Below are 17,431 nucleotides of genomic sequence, written 5' to 3'. Positions count from 1 at the left end.
ACAGGAGGGCAGAGCATGATGAAGTAATGACAGGTACATCCAGGTCTCTGTAGCAAGATGACCTGCTCTGGGAATTGGGTGTGTTTATATATAGATATTTGCATGTATGTATCTAGGCAGGAAGAGAGAAGCAGGATTTGGCCTAAGCCTGTGCAACATCCTGTCCCTGGAAGTGTGCAAGACCAGGTTTGATGGGGCTCTGAGTGGAAGGTGTTGCTGCTCATGGTAGAGGGGTGGTTATGAGATGATCACTAAGGTCCTTTCCACTACAAACCCTTCTGGGAACCTATGATAATGAAATTTAATTCAAATTAGGATAATGAAATAAGTTGGAAGCCTTGCAGTTAGTCTGTCGTACAGAGATTTATTACCTGGATGTTACAGAAGTGATGTTTTGATGCAGTTAAAAAGCAAAAGAAGTTTGTGCAAAGTCTCTCAGGAGTTAAGGTGAGCCCTCTCTTGGACTGCAGTCTCCATGGCCAGCAGCTGCCTGGTTCCCCTCCCCGGCCTCTGGGCTGATGCCATGCACACCCTCAGCCCCACACGCTGCTCCTGTGATCTTGCTGGCAGCAGGGGCTGCAGCTGCAGAGCTGCCATTGGCATACTCCACCCTCTCAAAGAAGATCAGTAACTCACAGTGCCTGGTCTGCGGGAACAGATCCACAGCCATCGCTCTCACGGGCCGGAACGAGGCTCCTTTCACCCTGTTGGAAGGGGCCCGGCACAGGCTTGGTGGGGAAGGGAAAAAAAGGCAGGAAGAAATGTATTAATATTTTAGTATACTGCTCAGCACTGCTGCTCTTCTCAGAGAGGTTTTTCTTCCCCAGGCCTCAATTCCATGACAGGCTTATTTACTAGCCCAAATATTTCCATTATGACTTGTGTATTGGGCAATACCGCTCCTGAAGCTCTCAGCCGTTTCTGGTGAAAGGCAAGCCTCAAGCAACATGGCTTGCAAATAAAAATCCAGCAATGGCCCACCCTCCTCAAAAACCAGTTTTCTTCTTACCACATTTAGTAAGTCAACTTAATGCAAGAAACACTCACTCCACAAAGTTACTCATTGCAGCTCTGGGATTACAGGAGACATAGATGAGCTTCTTCAGATGTTCAGCTCTTCTAAGGGCAAGAATTACCTTGGAATCTAGATGATCAAAACCACAACAGCTGCTTACTGGTTCTGTGTGCAGCAAGAGCCTCAGAGAAAAATGACAGATTATACTGATGAACAAAACTGCTGCAATGTTATTCCAAACTCTATCTGAAGCCTTCACATAATTTATCCCAGTGGTGGTTTCTTTGGCTTCCCACCCAATACCCTTTAAGAGAAGAGACTTAAACCTTCATTGGTGAACTTACGCAGGCCTGCTCGTGGTGGGTCTACAATCGTGATCAGGTTCTGAGGAGCTAAAACATTCATCAGAGAAGGAACAATATCTTCTGCCTTCCCACAATAAAATTCAATATTACTCAGTTCTGTAAAAAAAAGAAAAGATGCGATCTGAGTGCTTGTCTAGTCAAAGCAGCTTCCAGTTCTTCACCTTGGATATTAAGTTTTGATGCCTCAGAAACTCCAGATTGTTTAGTCTACCCTGTAATTTAAACAATCACTGTTAAGTTCAGATGATTTAAACGATAATTTGAGCCATTTTCCGTTATCTAGGCTAAAACAAAAGGCCATGCACACTAGCTATGTTAATGTTTTCTTTAGGAGGGTTGCTGTGGTTTTGTCTCATTTTTACACTGAAATAAATGGTTTACTTAAAATTTAAAAGAAAGCTATTCAACTGGAAAATTGATCTCATAAGCTAACAAGGTATTTGTTTTCAAGAGCGATTAAGTGTTTAAACGGGACAAGATCACTATCAACAACATGTAATTCCAGGCTGCTTAGATAAGGTGAAGAACAACTGGCTGTGCTAGAACTACTCCTTACCAAACAACCTCAGCATTTCAGCTTAACTCACCATTAATCTGGGCGTTTGCTTTGGCATCCTGCACAGCTTCTTGGCAGAGCTCAATTCCAATTACCTTCTTCACTCTCTGTAGAATCAAAGGAAAAAGATCCCGCTGTGGTCTGTATGTGTATTTTTCCCAGCATCAGCAATTAACAGGGACTTTTACACCTACCTAGGCTGCTCAACCCAAGGATGAGTTTTCAAAACAATGTGGTAAAGCAGCTGCAGGCAGCTCAATTACAAATTAATTCAAAAAATGAAGATATAATCTGTTGCATTTCACATACATTAGGTATTTTCTTCCCTTGTAGCCACAGTTAAAAATAGGTAAAAAAGTAGCTTCTATCCAGGAAGAGAAATTGCCAACCTTTGCTAAAGAAATCCCAATGGTTCCTGTCCCGCAACAGATGTCCAGCACGGTGCTCTCTTGGCTCAGTTGTGCCCATTCCCCAATGGCAGTGTACAACACTTCTGCAGCTTGTGTGTTCACCTGGGAAATTAAGTTTCCAATAGATCTACTTCTTCATTAACCATACAGATGTTTTAATGAGTCTTAGTAAAGTTTTCTTGTTTCTAAAAACCAAATCATTATATGTTAAAAACACATTTTAAAATGTTGGAAGGGCAGAGATAAGTTTTGGAAAAGCAAACAAAAATCAGTAATACAAGACTCTTGAACTGTATTATTGCATGTTTAGTGTTACAAAAGGCTGCCATGAAACAGGAGCAAAATTATAATGAACTAGTAAATAGAAAAAGCTGTCTTCACTATATTCCCACCAAGCTTACAGTCATTTACTGCTTTTACAGCCAAATGTAACACTTACTGCTATTTAATCACACCAAATATATAAAAGGTTAAATTTCTAGGTATATAACATCTTGTTCCACAGCATTAGTCAAGCTCAAGAGCATTCATGCAGATCCAGTTAAATGAGCAGCTTCACAGAATCCTTACTTGAAAAAATGCATGAGGAGAAATTCTAAATTTTAGGCCAAGGAGTTCTTCATATATGTACTTATCACCAGCCACATGCTCCAAAGGTAAGTCTTCTATATTGGGAGATTTCCTGGGGGTAGGGGAGGAACAGGGAGACAACACAGAGAAGGAGAAACAAAACCAAAAAAAGACAAACATGTTTGTTACAGTCTTTACCAAAGCTGTAATAATCCTAAAAACTGTAGTGCTACATCCTAAGCAGTAACATCTATCATCTGCTCTTGGAGACTGTACTTGGCCATTAATTTATCAGTGTGCAAGGACCTCCACCATCTCTAGATGAAGATGGTGTGAGCCTTGTGCTCTATGGAGGATGGGGAGATGGAAAAATTCACATAAATAGGGAAGAAAGGTAGAAGTTATTTGATAATAACAAACATTCATCTACTGCAGTAAACACTTCTACAGCTTGACAGCCAGCAATGGCCAGTGGGTTCACCCACTGAAACTCTTGCTGCCTTTAGCCAGAGAATGGGAAATTTCAGGAGTCTCTTGTGGAAAAGGTGAATAACTTAAAAATTAGTAATAACTTGCTACTTCTATGAAGTAGACAAAACAATGCTATGAAATTTGCAAACACCAAAAATCCAGCCACCACCAAAATCCCCCAAAGCAAAGTCGACTCCCTTACCTCTGTCCTTCCTCCACAAAGTACAGGGAAGTAACACCACTGCTCTTTCCCATCCCTTCTGTGAAGTATTTTGCCAGAGAGATTTTCAGGTTGGCTAGCTCTTCTTTACTCAATTTCTAAAGTTTTCATGTGAAAAAAGGGAGAATAATCATTTTAGTGACTTCAACTTATGATTTAGTGTATGCTTTACATAAGAATATTACTTGTTCATTTCCATGTATCAGATTAGTCTAAATAGAACTAGAGCAGTGACGCAAGGTAAACCACACAAAATAATTACTCTATTTCTCTTGTGCATGCACAATCCATAACATCAAATTTAAGTAGCTGCAGAGCTGTGTGTCTGGGCTGCCCATGAGGCATCAAGTGGAATACCTGAGGATTGAAATAAGCGATTGCCATGATGTGGCCGCTGCGGCTGGTGCGCACTGTGAGCTGTTTCCAGTGCCCTTCGTAGGTTTCGGGGCTGTACACGCAGTAAGGGGTTGACCTGCAATTTGCACAAGCTCGTTACTTACACACAGAATTATTGTCCTGTGTAGCATTCAACAGTCTATTGGATCAAAAGAATCATAACTATGTGAAATGATGGAAAAAATGCTGAGTACAAAACAGGGTACACTGATTGGTCAAAAAAAGAATGACTTCCAACTAAAAAAGTGATGGATAGTGTCTCCTAAAGCAAAATAATCTGTCCCTCCTCACAGTCCTCTTACCCCTTTTAGCACATGCAAAATTACAGAGGCAAGAGGCAGCTTCTCACTGCATTCAGAAAATGACTTAACTTTTATAATGCTTTCATTAGCTTCTCTGCTTCATACCACGTTAAATCTTCCATCTTCATGATTCTTCTTAGGTTTCCATTTTTGTGAATTTAACTGCTTTTTTAAAGAATGCATCCCTTTTTCTAAAAAAGTACTCTTGCTTTTAAATGTGCAACTTTTGGTTTATTCCTTTCTGTAGGATGATTCTTTTCCTCATCCAAGGAAGCAAAGGACCTTGGTTACTTAATTCCACCTTTCAGAAGTGTTTTTCTGAGTGCTTCTGTACAGTTAGTGGAAGAAGCTCCTGAGTAACACATACTTTTTACTGTAGACTTGCACATTCCATTGCTTGCAATGAATCTGTTTTCAGCTGGAACCTGTCCCCCATCTCTGAGCACCTGAGCAGGAGCAAGGGAAAAACTCCCCATGATCCAGGCACAAAGAATAACTAAAATTTGAGAATGGCAGATCTTAAAGCTCACAACAAACACTAATTAAATATACAAATACTTTTGATTACGATATCAAAACCTTTATGGATAACTCATTTTACTTATGCTCACCTTATGTAGTCTTGGAAAGCTTTTACTACTTTTTTGGCAATAGCAGGAATGTGAATAGTATCAAATGGCTCCACTACAGCACATGTACCACCCTTATATTTGCCAAGACGACAACCCACAGTTTTGTCTTCTTGATTTACACCAATCCCAATCAAGAACTCACATTTGTTGCGATATCCAGTCTAGATTTAAAATAAAGTTATGTAAGATATTTACACAGCATTTATTTGTACATACCAAGTTTTTCCTGAAACAAATCCCATGTGGTTTACTGCAGTTTGAAAATGGACACAGGACGTTTAGCTCATATGGAAGATACTCCATATGTGTGAACTAACAGTAATAACGAAAAGGTATTAATAAATCTTATTATTTAAAAAGAAAAATATTGTCTCTGTTGAGGAATGTATTAGCTTACAACACAGACTTGCAAGGACAGCATATTCATTTTAGTGTTATACTAACCAGTTATCAATTTTTCTGCTTCCTGTTAATATTTCCACACAGGATTTACATGAAGGACAACAACATCTAAAATTCATCTTTCATTACAAGATGAAGTCAAATACTCAGTTTGTCCACTGTCTCTCAAGACCAAATAATGAACATAACTCTCAGCTTATTAACCCTGTTCCACTTTACCTGAGATTACATTACCTGTAAGGGTGATGCTTTCACTCCCTCCACTGGGCAACATAATTTATTAAACTTCTGCTTCTGCAGGAACAACCAGGGTAATAAAGCTGTGTTGTTATTTCCTATTTCCCTGCCGAAATCAGAAACAATAGCATACATTTAGAAAAACTGAGGTCAAATGTTGCACAAGACTTCTTTTTTGTATAGGGCACATTTGGAACACTCTGAAAGAGTGTTTCTTCCAGAATCCTTTAACAGGCAAACCCTCTCCAACTTCATAAGAGCTGTAACCTGAATAGTAAGGGCTAAATGTAGTTATAATGGCTATGTACTGGATTTATCAACATACCCATGCATGATATTTAATGCCAGTTTTATCCAAGGCAAGAGACAGAAGTGATACTTTGATCTCCAAAGACAAGGCATAAAATTCTGTGGGGATTTTAAAAGAGAACGTCTTAGAAAAATTACTAGTAGTAACTTGTCATCTCTACAGATTGATTCTCATTGGCACCCTTTGACAATGCCATTTTTTATAGACATAAACATACTTCTGCTTATGGAAAAATAGACTTTAAAACCAACTTCCCTTCACTAAGCAATCTTTTGAAGGTGACCAAGAACATCAATAGCAAGTTTTGACTGATGGAACAGCTTTTAGGCTGTAGCATCGGAGATTATCTCATAATTACTTTGACAGGGGATCCAAGTTTTCACCTACCTCTAACTCACTTCAGTTTAATCAATTGGTGTGAATTTAGCTATATCCCATCACAAGGCCAAGTCTTGTACACATTACGTTACAAACAGGAATTACTTTGTCAGCCTCTGCAGCACTTGTTCACACTCGTGCTTCTTCTGGGCCAGCTGCTCCTCGTAGGGCACGTTCCACAGCGGGGTCACCACATCCGCGATCCGCTTGCTCAGAGGCTCCTCTCCGCAGGGAGCCGCACGCTTCGCCTCTCCCTGCTCCGAATCCTCTTCTTGCTTCCTCTTCTTGGCGATGGGGTCGGCTTTGGGCTTGGCCAGGCGCACGCTGAGGTGGCGGCCCTTCCAGAGCGCGCCGTGCAGCACCCGCATGGCCTTGTCCCGCTCCTCCTCGCTCTTGAACGTCACGAAGGCGAACGTCTGCTTCCCGAAGAGTTTTATCTTGTGAGGACTGAGCCCGTACTTGGCAAGGAACTTTTTCACATCGTTAAACCCAATGTATTTGGGCAGGTTCTGTATCTCTACTTTATAGATCTCAGAGGTGAACAAGTCTCCCTTAATGTATCTGTATACGTCAGGGCTCTCCGCGGGGTCTTCCCCGGCCCGGCTGTCGGGCTCAGCCCCATCTCCAGCCTCCGCCGCGGCAGCCGTGGCGCGCTCGGGGTCGCTGCGCTCGCCCTCCTCCGCCATGGTCCCGCGTGCCCCTCAGCCACCCGCGCACCACGCGGGTCGGGGCCGGAGCCTCACGGACGGGCCGCTGCGAGGAGAATGATGGCAGAGGAAGGATCTTGGTGTTTCTTAAACGCTGCCCCTTAGCGCTGCCGCTCCTCGCGCCCGAGAGCACCTGCGGCCCTTGAACCCATTAAAAACAGAAGCTCACATATCACTCCTTCCCTCACGCGGGCGCCATCTTGGGCCGGGACGCGGGCGGCCGCCGCCATGGCGCGGGGACTGATGGGAAAAGCGCCCGGGAAACGGGACAACAAAAGCTCTTCTCGGGCCGCGGGAGGGGCCGCGCCGGCGGGCGGTACCGAGGGCCGGTGACAGGGCCTGTACCGGGCCGGCTCCGGGGGCCCGTGGGGGGGGATCGGTGTGACGGGGCCGGGGCGGGCGGTGCTCTGCCCGCTCCGGAGGCGGGGCTCGAGCGCGGGCCGGGGGGAGCGGGTGTTTCCCATGGAGCCTCGCGGCGGCGCGGCGCGGGCTGCGGGAATGAGGTAAACGCGGGCGGGGCGCGCGGCAGGAAGCGGCGAGCGGAGCGCGGCGACCGGGCCCATGGCGGACACCGTGGTGAGGGGCGGCCGCGGGTTGGCGGCCGGGCCGGGAACGGCGGGGGGGACAGGGCGGCACCGAGGGCCGGGGCGGGAGAGTCACGGAAACAGGTGGGGCCCGGGCGGGGGGGCTGAGGCGGGCGGCGGGAGCCGAGGTCGGGCAGGGCCCGGGGAGAACGGACGCTGGGCCTTGCTGGGAGCTGGAGCGGCCGCTCCCGCGGGGCCGGGGCTTTGCGGCCGCGCCGGACACGTGTGGCCGCTTGGGCCGGCCCCTCCAACAGCCTTGGCCATTTCCCGGCGTGAGGGAGCCCGAGCGACCCGGGATCTTTCGCTCGTCCTTCTTTCCGTTTCCCTCCTTTCTCCTTCCCGCCCCTCCCGCGGCCCGCTGGCCGAACCCCTCGTGCCACACGCTCCCCACGCGCTTTATATCGCGGCAGGGCGGGATCGTATCGTGATAGCGGGATCCACGTTCTCGCATGTGGCTGCTGTGAATTGTGCATTTCTCATACTCTGTGTAATTAATTGCTCAGGCGCAGAACGCATGATGAATTACCATGCGGGATGAGCTGCTTACACAGATGGATACAATGTGTAAAAGTTTTGTTAACATTTCTTTTCCCGTTTTTTGGAAAAAGATGTGACGTAATGCCTTTCTCGCATTTTTTTTCCATGCTGGAACGCTGGCTTCATAAAACTGGCGATAGCTTGTGTGACGTTGTTGATACAACTAGTTTTTATTTTGCATCATTTTTACCTAATTTTCCCTGCCCGCTCTTTTTTCTTTTGTTTACTATTTAGTAAAAATAGACTACTTTATTTCTGTTGCTTTATGCACACGTGTATAGCTGCCTTGTAAAGGACACTGTGACTAGAATCTGTAAGAGTGGACTCTTCCACTTGTAAAGTAAAAATATTATTTAAATGTCTTCTACGTGTAGACTGTTTTTCCTTTCTGTTACTCAAGCAGCAAAAAAAAAACCCAAAACCAAATCAGTTCCCTTGACCTGAGATAGCTGTTCTGTGGCTTTGTTAAACTTGCATATGAATCTCCCTTCTAGGCTGGTGTGCTGAGTGTTTCTTAGCAGTCCATATGTATGAAGTACTGGAGATGATTATCATTTACTTACTAATCACACAGTAAAAACCATTCTTAAGTTAATGAATGCTCTGACAGATTCCTAAACAACTTAGGTAGGCAGTATTATTTCGGCCATTTACCTCTAACCTGAAGTTCCTTGAGGAGTGTTACAGCTGTGCCTCAGAATATCTTTGACTGTGTTGATTGTGGGTGATTATAATAAAAAGAGAGAATAATGAACTCAGGATGCAATGTGTCCCTTTAACTGGGTTAGGATGTTGTGTGGGTATTTTTCTAATTTTCCCATTAACAATGGGTCATTAGGCACTAGGAAATAATACAGTTTTAGTAGCATAAAACACATTGCGTAGGAAAAATTGTTGAAGAAATTATTTTTCCATAACCAAGAGCTATTACTCCATGGCCAAGCCTCTGCACAATTCATGAGTGGTAGTATTAAAGCACCTAGCCCTGCATGAGCACCTTTTTGTTTCTTAGTGTAACTGTATGTTGACATGGAAGTCATTTGTTTTCAGGTATAATCATATTTCTTTACTGTTACAGGGTATTTCAGTTACTAAGATCTGGTTGCTGAAAAGTCATAAATGTTTTGAACTCAAGTGTGAGTACTTCAGGGTTGGCTGAAGCAAACATAGTAAGTTTGTGGTTTGTTTTTTTTTTTTCCTCAGGAAGTACATGAGGAGCATGATACTTCTACTGAAAATGCAGATGATTCTAACCACGATCCTCAGTTTGAGCCTATAGTTTCTCTTCCAGAGCAAGAAATAAAAACTCTGGAAGAGGATGAGGAAGAACTCTTTAAGATGTGAGTAGTGTATTTCTCACTATTATCTGAATATTCATTAGGCTTCAACTTGACAGTGTTTATAAAAACCTGCATAACTTGCAGCAATCTGTGTGAAGGGGTGTTCTGACTTGGTTGGTCTGGACTGTGATGGCAGAGATTAAGTGGGGGGTGATTGATGTTGCCCCAAGAAAATGAAGTCTGGAACCATAGAAAGGAGCTGATAGTATGAATCTGGCTTTAGCATTGTTTGCACAAAAGAAAACAACAAATTAGGTAATAATTACTGAAATAGTGATCACAGAATGTGAAACAAGTGTCTTGGGAGGAAGGAAATGAGATGTACGTGGTGTTGCTGCCATGCATCCCTGGGTAAGGGGTGATGTACAAGGTACTGAAATAATAAAAGCAACAACTGCAGTACAATATTGGGGCATTTGTGGCAGTTCCTGTCTGTAGTCTTCAACACAGTTTATCCTTAGATTATGCTTATTGTCAGATCAGGATGGCTTGATCTGCCTGAAGAAAAATGTAGTTTAAAGGCTTAGGAAGCATTTTGAATTTGATCCCTGATGTGCTTGCTTTAAATAGGTTAAAAAAATTCTGCTTTTACTTAATCACAGAATGGTATTGCTCATCTGGAAGAGAGATTTGAGTTCTCCTTGTACAGATTCTGATAATAACTAAAGTGATGATCAGTTTCTGACAGGTAATGTGGTGAACTTTGGTTATAGCAAAACCTATTAATTAGCTATCTGAATTTAAAAGGTTGCCTACACCAAATATGTTTATCATCCCTTTAAGAGTGTCCAGAACCTGTTGAATTTTAGTACGTTATTACATTATTCCTAATATTTTATTATTATATTTTAATTTATCGTATCAGTTTCTGAATGTGTATATTGAAGTAGAACAGGGGATCTTATTAAAATAGTTTCCTTCTTTTAAAAAGGGGTTGTGGTGTTTTAAGAAATCTTTTAATACATGTAGGCTAATTAAATTTTCTTTTCTCCAAGGCGAGCAAAACTGTTCCGGTTCGCATCTGAGAATGACCTTCCAGAGTGGAAAGAACGAGGCACTGGTGATGTGAAACTCCTGAAACACAAGGAGAAGGGAACAATTCGCCTCCTCATGCGGAGGGATAAAACCCTAAAAATCTGTGCAAACCATTACAGTATGTTATCTATTGCTATACTTATTCTTGATTTTAAAAATAAGCTTGTAGAATTTAAGTGTGGTTGTCTTTTACTCTGCATACAAGGTTAGAAGCATCAAAAGCCATGAGGGGTTATTTTTATTAATAGAAGGAAGCTGGAGGTTTTTTTTTCTTCAGTCTGATAGTGCTGTAAGACTAACTAAAGTCACTTTAAAATTTAGCTGTGATAGACAGGCATTATGTGATTGCTTCCAGTGTGTGTGCTTTATTTTAATGATTATAAGAGTGTAGAACACATAGGCTTTAATACTATTTGGAATAAGAATTTAATGTATGCTGGGTTGCTTTTGTTGAAGAGTGAGAAAAACCATGATGTAATAATTTACTACTTTGAGCTAAATGTTTAATTTTCCAAAACTAATCCTTAACCATCAGAAAACAGTGACCGAGGTGCTAAGCAAATCTGAGTCTGCCTTTCTCTGCATGTGAAATAAACTGAAATGAATGTGTTATATTGTGCTGACTCATTTTAAAAAATCTTCTTTGAATTTAAAAAACCATCAAAGAGCAGACAGACTTGAAAGTCAGCACAACTTGCAACAAGTAGACCAGTTTGGTGATACTTTGCTTGCTTTGGTGATACTCAGATTTTTATGTGAGGAGTCTACAATGTTCAGTGGAGTTAAACTATATTTAGATAACTTGAAATAAGAAGTAGCTTAATGCAAACCTCAATAATGCCACCAACCAGCAGGAATAAGCCTTTTGTTTAGGGAAATAAATGTTGCACATAGCAAAACAGAATTGATAAATTTATAGTATTCATGTTCAAAGTAGTTTATGTATTTTTCTTGGAAAAGCTGCTCTCCATATAGATTGGTTTATTGAATTTATGCTGACTCACAGTCAGACAAAAGAACTCTCTTCATTTTTGCAAAGCATTAAATGGAGTGAAATGTATTTTCATCTCTAGATGTTAAAAATGCAGGGAAGGGAGTAGACTCTTGAGATTTCTCCTGAGCTAGACAGGGCCCAAGGAGAAAAAAAACCCTGCTTACACTTTGCATGTCTGTAATGTAAAAAGTCTTAAGGTACTGTGGGAAGTAACATTTCAACTTCTCCAGTCTGTCAGGTGAGGTAAATGTAGTGTTTTGGAGGGACAGGGCCCCATTTATTGGGAGGGGACAGATTGAAAAGATGCTGTGTCCACTTTGCTGCACTTCAGAATTCTGTAATATCTTGTACAGCTTTAAACTGATTTACTGGGAGTGGTAATTAACCTGATGACTAATTGAAGGAATAGTGCTTTTTAAAATTAATTTTGGTAGTAGTTTTGGTGTGCAGAAGAATGAGTGTTGTTTGTCTGTCTGGATGCCTTTTCCTCCTAAATAATTTGCTTGTACTTCAGAGCTGTGCTCAGTGACTGCATCTCTTAGTATCACAATCATTTGTTTTAAGCAAAAATTTAATCCAACTCTTTTTCCAACAATAGTGAATTCAGCATCCTCTCACACAGTAGTGGTCTTAGAATTTTATTTGACAATGTAAGAAAAAAGATACGAACACCACTGTCTTGTATTTATCCCAAAGTAATTCTGTGTCAAGTGCTTTACGTAACCATCGGAGCCTGTTGTCACTGGGATTGATGGAAGCTGGTGTGGAAAACATTTGCTATTGTGCTCTGTACATCTTTTAATGCTTTCCTTTCAGTCACACCCTTAATGGAGCTGAAGCCTAATGCTGGGAGCGACAGGGCATGGGTGTGGAACACACATGCTGACTTTGCAGATGAGAGCCCCAAGCCCGAACTTCTGGCAATCCGATTTCTAAATGCAGAGAGTGAGTGGACTTTCATTGAACTTACACTGATTGTAAACTTTTATATTACCCTGCTTGTCTAAATGTTGCTCTAAACCATTGTTGGAGACGTGCTGTATCTCACCCCTGCATGGTAGTGTTAGCTAATTAATCCTTTATCTGAGAGAATTCTATTAATCACTTCAATATCTGTTGACAGACAGTGTAGTAATTCGGTCTGCCGTAACATTTGTAATGTCTGCCCTAGGCACTTTTTTAACCTAAGCCATTTCATGAAAGTGTAATGCCAATTGGAATAAAACTAAAGGCAGTTAAGATACTCACAGCTTACTTTCATGTAATTCAGGTGCTCAGTTGCAGCTAAGATAACATTTTTGCATTAGAAACAAGGAAATCCTGACCTGATATTTCTGGTCCATCTGCATTAGCAGAACATCTGGGTTGATTTTTCTTTATTTAATGAAGTATGTAGCATCTTCTTTGTTTTGATTAAATGGAACTCTTAGTGAAAAATGCTAGTCAGACCCATCATACTAGTTGGTGGGATTTTCTGGAGTGACTACATTGAGTACCAGAAAAGTAACTAGTAATGGATCAGCTTGGATTACATCAAAGAAGTGTTTGGAGGCAGAGGAGGGTGATGTTGGTTTGTTTTGTTGCTGGTTTGGGGATTTTTTTTTTGAAGAAGCATAATGAAAATGTTGCATTTCATGCTTTACAATTTGCCACACAAGTTTAGTGTGGTAGCCTCCTTTTCTCCTTACATATTAGATGGATCATAAAGTGGTTGTATATTTTAAAACTTGATGGATTTGACTACGTCAGGAAGGAACTTGGTATATCTTGCCTTTTTGCTTTGCCTTAAGTCTCCACTGTCATTTTGTGTAGCCAAATAAACCTTTCTGGTCCACCTGCTTAGTGCTTGCTTCATGATCAAGTAGGAAATGAATGGGTAGCTATTTGCTCATCTCTGAAAAGTCTTTCCCTCTTTCTGGTAGAGGCTGTTCAGCTTATTGAATGTTCTGTCTTGAGGGAGTAGTCCTTTCTTCCTACTTTCCCTTTGCTGTACTGACTAAGCAGATGACAGGTGTCTCTCCTGTTTGAGATCCTTGAAAAGGAATGGATACAAACATTTCCTGGACTAGTTAGAAAGTGCCTTGAGAATTCCTGTGGGGCAACAGTGACCTCCTGTGGTCAGCCAGACTAGTCTGGGATACCGGGCTAGTACCACCTTCATCCTTCTGGTTTCAGGAAGCTCCTTGTCCAGTCCCTTGTTACTTGTATTACTTGTGTAGAGACATTATTGGAATTTGATCAACTGCTTGGAATGGTTGTTGAATTAATTGGTGGCTTAGACCAGAATGTTGTGAAGATTATGCAGTGTTGACTCTTGCAATAGGAATAGCTCTTGGGTACAGAGTCTGAATGCTGTACTGGTGAAACTGGCATGATCTTCCTTTGCTGATGCTAAGAACCCCCAGTTATGGCCAAGTTGTGGAAGACTCTTAGGGTGTAACATAGCTGACAAGGATAGCAGTTCAAAGCTAATCTTCACTCTTTTGCATACAGATAGTTGTATTAGCAGTCTCTGACATCATATTCCTATTCCTTTAGGCTACAGACAGCTGGGAGTTGCAATAACTACAAAACAGCTCCTGCTGGCATTACATTTTGCAAAATAGGCTGCTTAAGTAAACTTGCTGAAGAAGAAGAATTGCTTTTGCACAAAGATGTGATTGAAGAATTTTGCATCTTGTAGGATTTACTAGATTATTCCATAAGTCCATAAAAATGTTGTTTACACTAAGCTTCTCCTGGGGTATTTTCTTCAAGATTAGAAGTATTCAATGTTGTAAGGTGGTAAAAGTAATGAAAAAATATTTTATCTTCACTGAAACAGATGCACAGAAATTCAAGGCAAAATTTGAAGAATGCAGGAATGAAGTAGGCAAGAAAGCAAAAAAAGGTAAGGTAGTCTCAGTATACTCAGCGACATTTCTGAGCTGTGTGAGTGGTTACAGTACCCTGGAGTGTCGTGTTCCAGCAGACTCACTCTGTGCTGAACTGCAGCCTTCAGTTCAGGTGCTTTTCTGTCTGCGAGAGTAAGAGCTCACAGGAGTGACGATGGCCTTCTTTCCTGTGGAAGGCTGTTACAGTTGCTGTTGGGACATGGCTGCTTTGGAAACGATGCCAAGGAGATACTTATGGCTTGTAGTAAACAAATTAACTGTAAACACTGCAACCACAGTGCTCTTCCTTCCTTCTTTCCAGGTCCTTTTCCCAAATTTTGCCAATGTATAATCATGAAAGCATAATATTTCATGTGTTTTGTAGTTCTTAGTGTGTGTGAGGTTGTTCACATGTCTCTCATAGATTATTGCACCTCCTTTTAGAATTGCCATTGTGATGAGGTATCTCACCATGTAAATAAAATGAACATTTCTGTCTTTCTTAAGTACAGACTACCAGTGGTCTGCAGTCAGCATTCTTCCAGATATTTATTTTGGAGTTTTCTAGGAATTCCTGTGTTCCAATTTCAAACTGGGGAACTTGACTGCATTTTTTTGGTTAAGATGACAAGAAGCTAAAGGCTTGTCTGGATACTTTATTGGTAGCAGCACAGCTGGCCAGAGGTTACACACTCCTCAGTCCCTGTGATTAAGCCCTTGTGTAGTGATTAACAGATACAAGTGGTGTTTCTTGAATTCTGACATCTGAAATAATTACCAGAGGAAAAGAAATGGAATGAGTCACTCCATTGGTCAGTGAAGAATTGTCTTTATTTTTGTCCAATACCAGCTGTCTCTTCCAACCCCCTTCACCCTCTGCTTCTTAACAGGAAAATCCATTACTGCCCGTATGTAATACTTTTCCTAACCAATCTTTTAGCAGGCACAGACAAAAATGATAGTGCTGATAAAGTTGCTGAAAAACTAGAAGAGCTTTCTGTAAAGGAAGAGAGCAGAGAATCTGAGAAGAAAGAGACCAAGGAGAAAACTGAAGAAAAGCAATAAAATCATCCTGGGCCTTGCAGTTTTTCCTTTACTTTTTCCTTTTTTTTTCTTTTTCCAATTTTTTGTAGGTTTTTTTTGTTTGGTTGGGGGTTTTTGTAGGGTTGTTTTTTTTGTTTGTTTGTTTTGGTTTGGTTTTGGTTTGGTTTGGTTTGGTTTTGGTTTTTTGTGTTTTTTGTTTTTTTTTTTTTTCTTTTTTACAAGGGACTTTATATGGAACTGAATTCAACATTCACATTGATTTTTCTAAGCTTTTGCCCTTTGGAAGGTGTCTTCAGAAAAATTCATTCCCCAGTCATGAAGATGTACTGTGCTAACTTTCTTTTCCATAGTGGAAACACTTATTTATAGTCATCCTAAAGAGTGAATAAAAGATTTAAAAAAACTTGAAAACAGCATCAGGGGACAGAACTGAGTTTTCTGTACGCTGTAAAGGCTTATGAATACACTTGTTTAATTGAGCTGCATATCATACCTGTGGATTAAGTAGGTTAACAGACTTTGTCAGCAGGGAAGATCAGGATTGCATTTGTGTTTCTTACATGGCTTCTAAACTGTAATCTAACAGACCTTTCTCACCTGCTGCTGTGTGTACCTGAGCAGGGAATGTGCTGTGCTTGAAAAGCAGCAGACTTCTGGAATCAGGCAATATGAGCATTCCTGGTACACTGCTGCTGATGATCCATCAGACAGTGAAAATGAAGGTGGGGCACAAAATTGATGATGTCAGATTTGAGAAGCATTTTCTCTCACAAAACAAAATCTGTGCTTCCTCCCCACCCCAAATTTGTTAATAGTACAAAGGCTTGATTCTAGCAGAAAGCTCCTGCTGTTGTCCCAGATCTTCCACAGTGCTGGTTGCTGGCTGTAGGCAGCAGCAGCCTGTTATGCTGAGGTGTGTGCAAAGGAATCTGAGCTGTTTGAGTACCTTGCTGTGAGATTGCCCTTGCCAGCATATTGTTGTAGTCTCAAGAATGTATAGCTCTAAAATGTGTAAGCTTTTTTTCCCAGGGATTTGGAGCTCATGTTTTTACAAACTGGAGGAGTTTTGAATTTCTCAGATGTTTGGTAGGGAGGCTGTCCCTCTTCGAGAGCAGTAGGCTGGAATTCACTTTGGAATAGTTAATTATGGTGCACATGCTTGAGGGACACCCTCCTTGCCAGAATGGGCAAATTGGTCAAATCTCTTCCCTGCAAATCTTTTTTGTTTATCCAATTTCAAAGTAGGGCTAGAGAGTAAGAAAATAAACTGTAGTAAGCAATAAAATCAACACAATTAAGTCTGATAGATAAATTGAAATTTTTTGTTAAACACTAATTCAAGGATTGTGTTAGGATAGAGATGAAATTTTATAGTAGTTTCCAAAATAATTATGAAAACTGGACAAAACTTCCTAAACTGTAAGACTGAATGACGTTAACATGATCTATTTGTCTTCAGAGGCTTTTAATTCAGTCAGGTTCTGTAGTCTATCTAAGGAAAATATATTTTTAAAAAATAAATCATGTATTTCTTCTTAGCACTGCCTTTTGATGCTACAGTGAATGAGTGTTAAATCTAGAACTGTAATTAAGGTACTCCATTCAAACAAAATAATTCCTTTGGTGTTTTGCACATTTCCCTTCAACTACAGCAGATATCAAAAGTCTGTTAATTAACAAATATGGTTGAAAGGCAAAATAAAATGCTCTTTAGTGTTTCTGGTTTGGAAATAACAAGACAAAGCTATTTTGAAGTATTTAACATTTGAATGTAAAAGCCAAATCTTTATCCATGAATCACTGTAAATGATCTGATAATGTCAAACTGTGTCTCAATTGATAGAAATTACTTAAAAATTTCAAAATAAACTTAAATTTTCATTTAAAGGATTTGCTTTTTATTTTGAGAACTCTTACTGGGAATGTATTTTTAGTCTATGCAGTCTATGCAGTGGCATAGCGATGAAGGCATCAAAATGGATGAGTTGCATTTCACTGTCAAACATTGTACAGAAGAGGGGGGAACAGCACCTGAATGACTTAATTTGCCTTA

The 17,431-nt window shown here is 41.0% G+C and overlaps 2 protein-coding genes and 1 non-coding gene across 3 annotated transcripts; 2 read left to right on the top strand and 1 right to left on the bottom strand.

Moving 5' to 3' along the window:
* Window positions 1-350: 350 nt before the first annotated feature.
* Window positions 351-7,408, bottom strand: TRMT2A (tRNA methyltransferase 2 homolog A). Its single transcript, XM_056503888.1, has 11 exons — window positions 6,370-7,408; window positions 5,574-5,682; window positions 4,917-5,098; window positions 3,965-4,079; window positions 3,590-3,705; window positions 2,917-3,028; window positions 2,326-2,448; window positions 1,968-2,043; window positions 1,360-1,476; window positions 1,048-1,144; window positions 351-728 (listed from the first exon to the last, which is right to left on the bottom strand). The coding sequence occupies exons 1-11, from the start codon at window positions 6,948-6,950 to the stop codon at window positions 443-445; spliced, it is 1,914 nt and encodes a 637-aa protein (XP_056359863.1). The 5' UTR covers window positions 6,951-7,408; the 3' UTR covers window positions 351-442.
* Window positions 7,409-7,418: 10 nt separating this feature from the next.
* Window positions 7,419-17,265, top strand: RANBP1 (RAN binding protein 1). The gene is made up of 6 exons (XM_056503889.1): window positions 7,419-7,547; window positions 9,296-9,432; window positions 10,428-10,585; window positions 12,278-12,406; window positions 14,286-14,351; window positions 15,275-17,265. Exons 1-6 carry the CDS (start codon window positions 7,533-7,535, stop codon window positions 15,397-15,399), a joined length of 630 nt encoding a protein of 209 aa, XP_056359864.1. The 5' UTR covers window positions 7,419-7,532; the 3' UTR covers window positions 15,400-17,265.
* On the top strand, window positions 14,429-14,560 carry LOC130259936 (small nucleolar RNA SNORA77). Its single transcript, XR_008841718.1, has one exon. It is a non-coding gene; the product is annotated as a small nucleolar RNA SNORA77 (small nucleolar RNA).
* Window positions 17,266-17,431: the final 166 nt, after the last annotated feature.

This window comes from Oenanthe melanoleuca, chromosome 15 (genome assembly GCF_029582105.1).
Source record: "Oenanthe melanoleuca isolate GR-GAL-2019-014 chromosome 15, OMel1.0, whole genome shotgun sequence".
Classification (NCBI taxonomy): domain Eukaryota; kingdom Metazoa; phylum Chordata; class Aves; order Passeriformes; family Muscicapidae; genus Oenanthe; species Oenanthe melanoleuca.
Note: the sequence above shows the minus strand (reverse complement) of the source record. Positions and strands in the feature narration are given on the sequence as shown.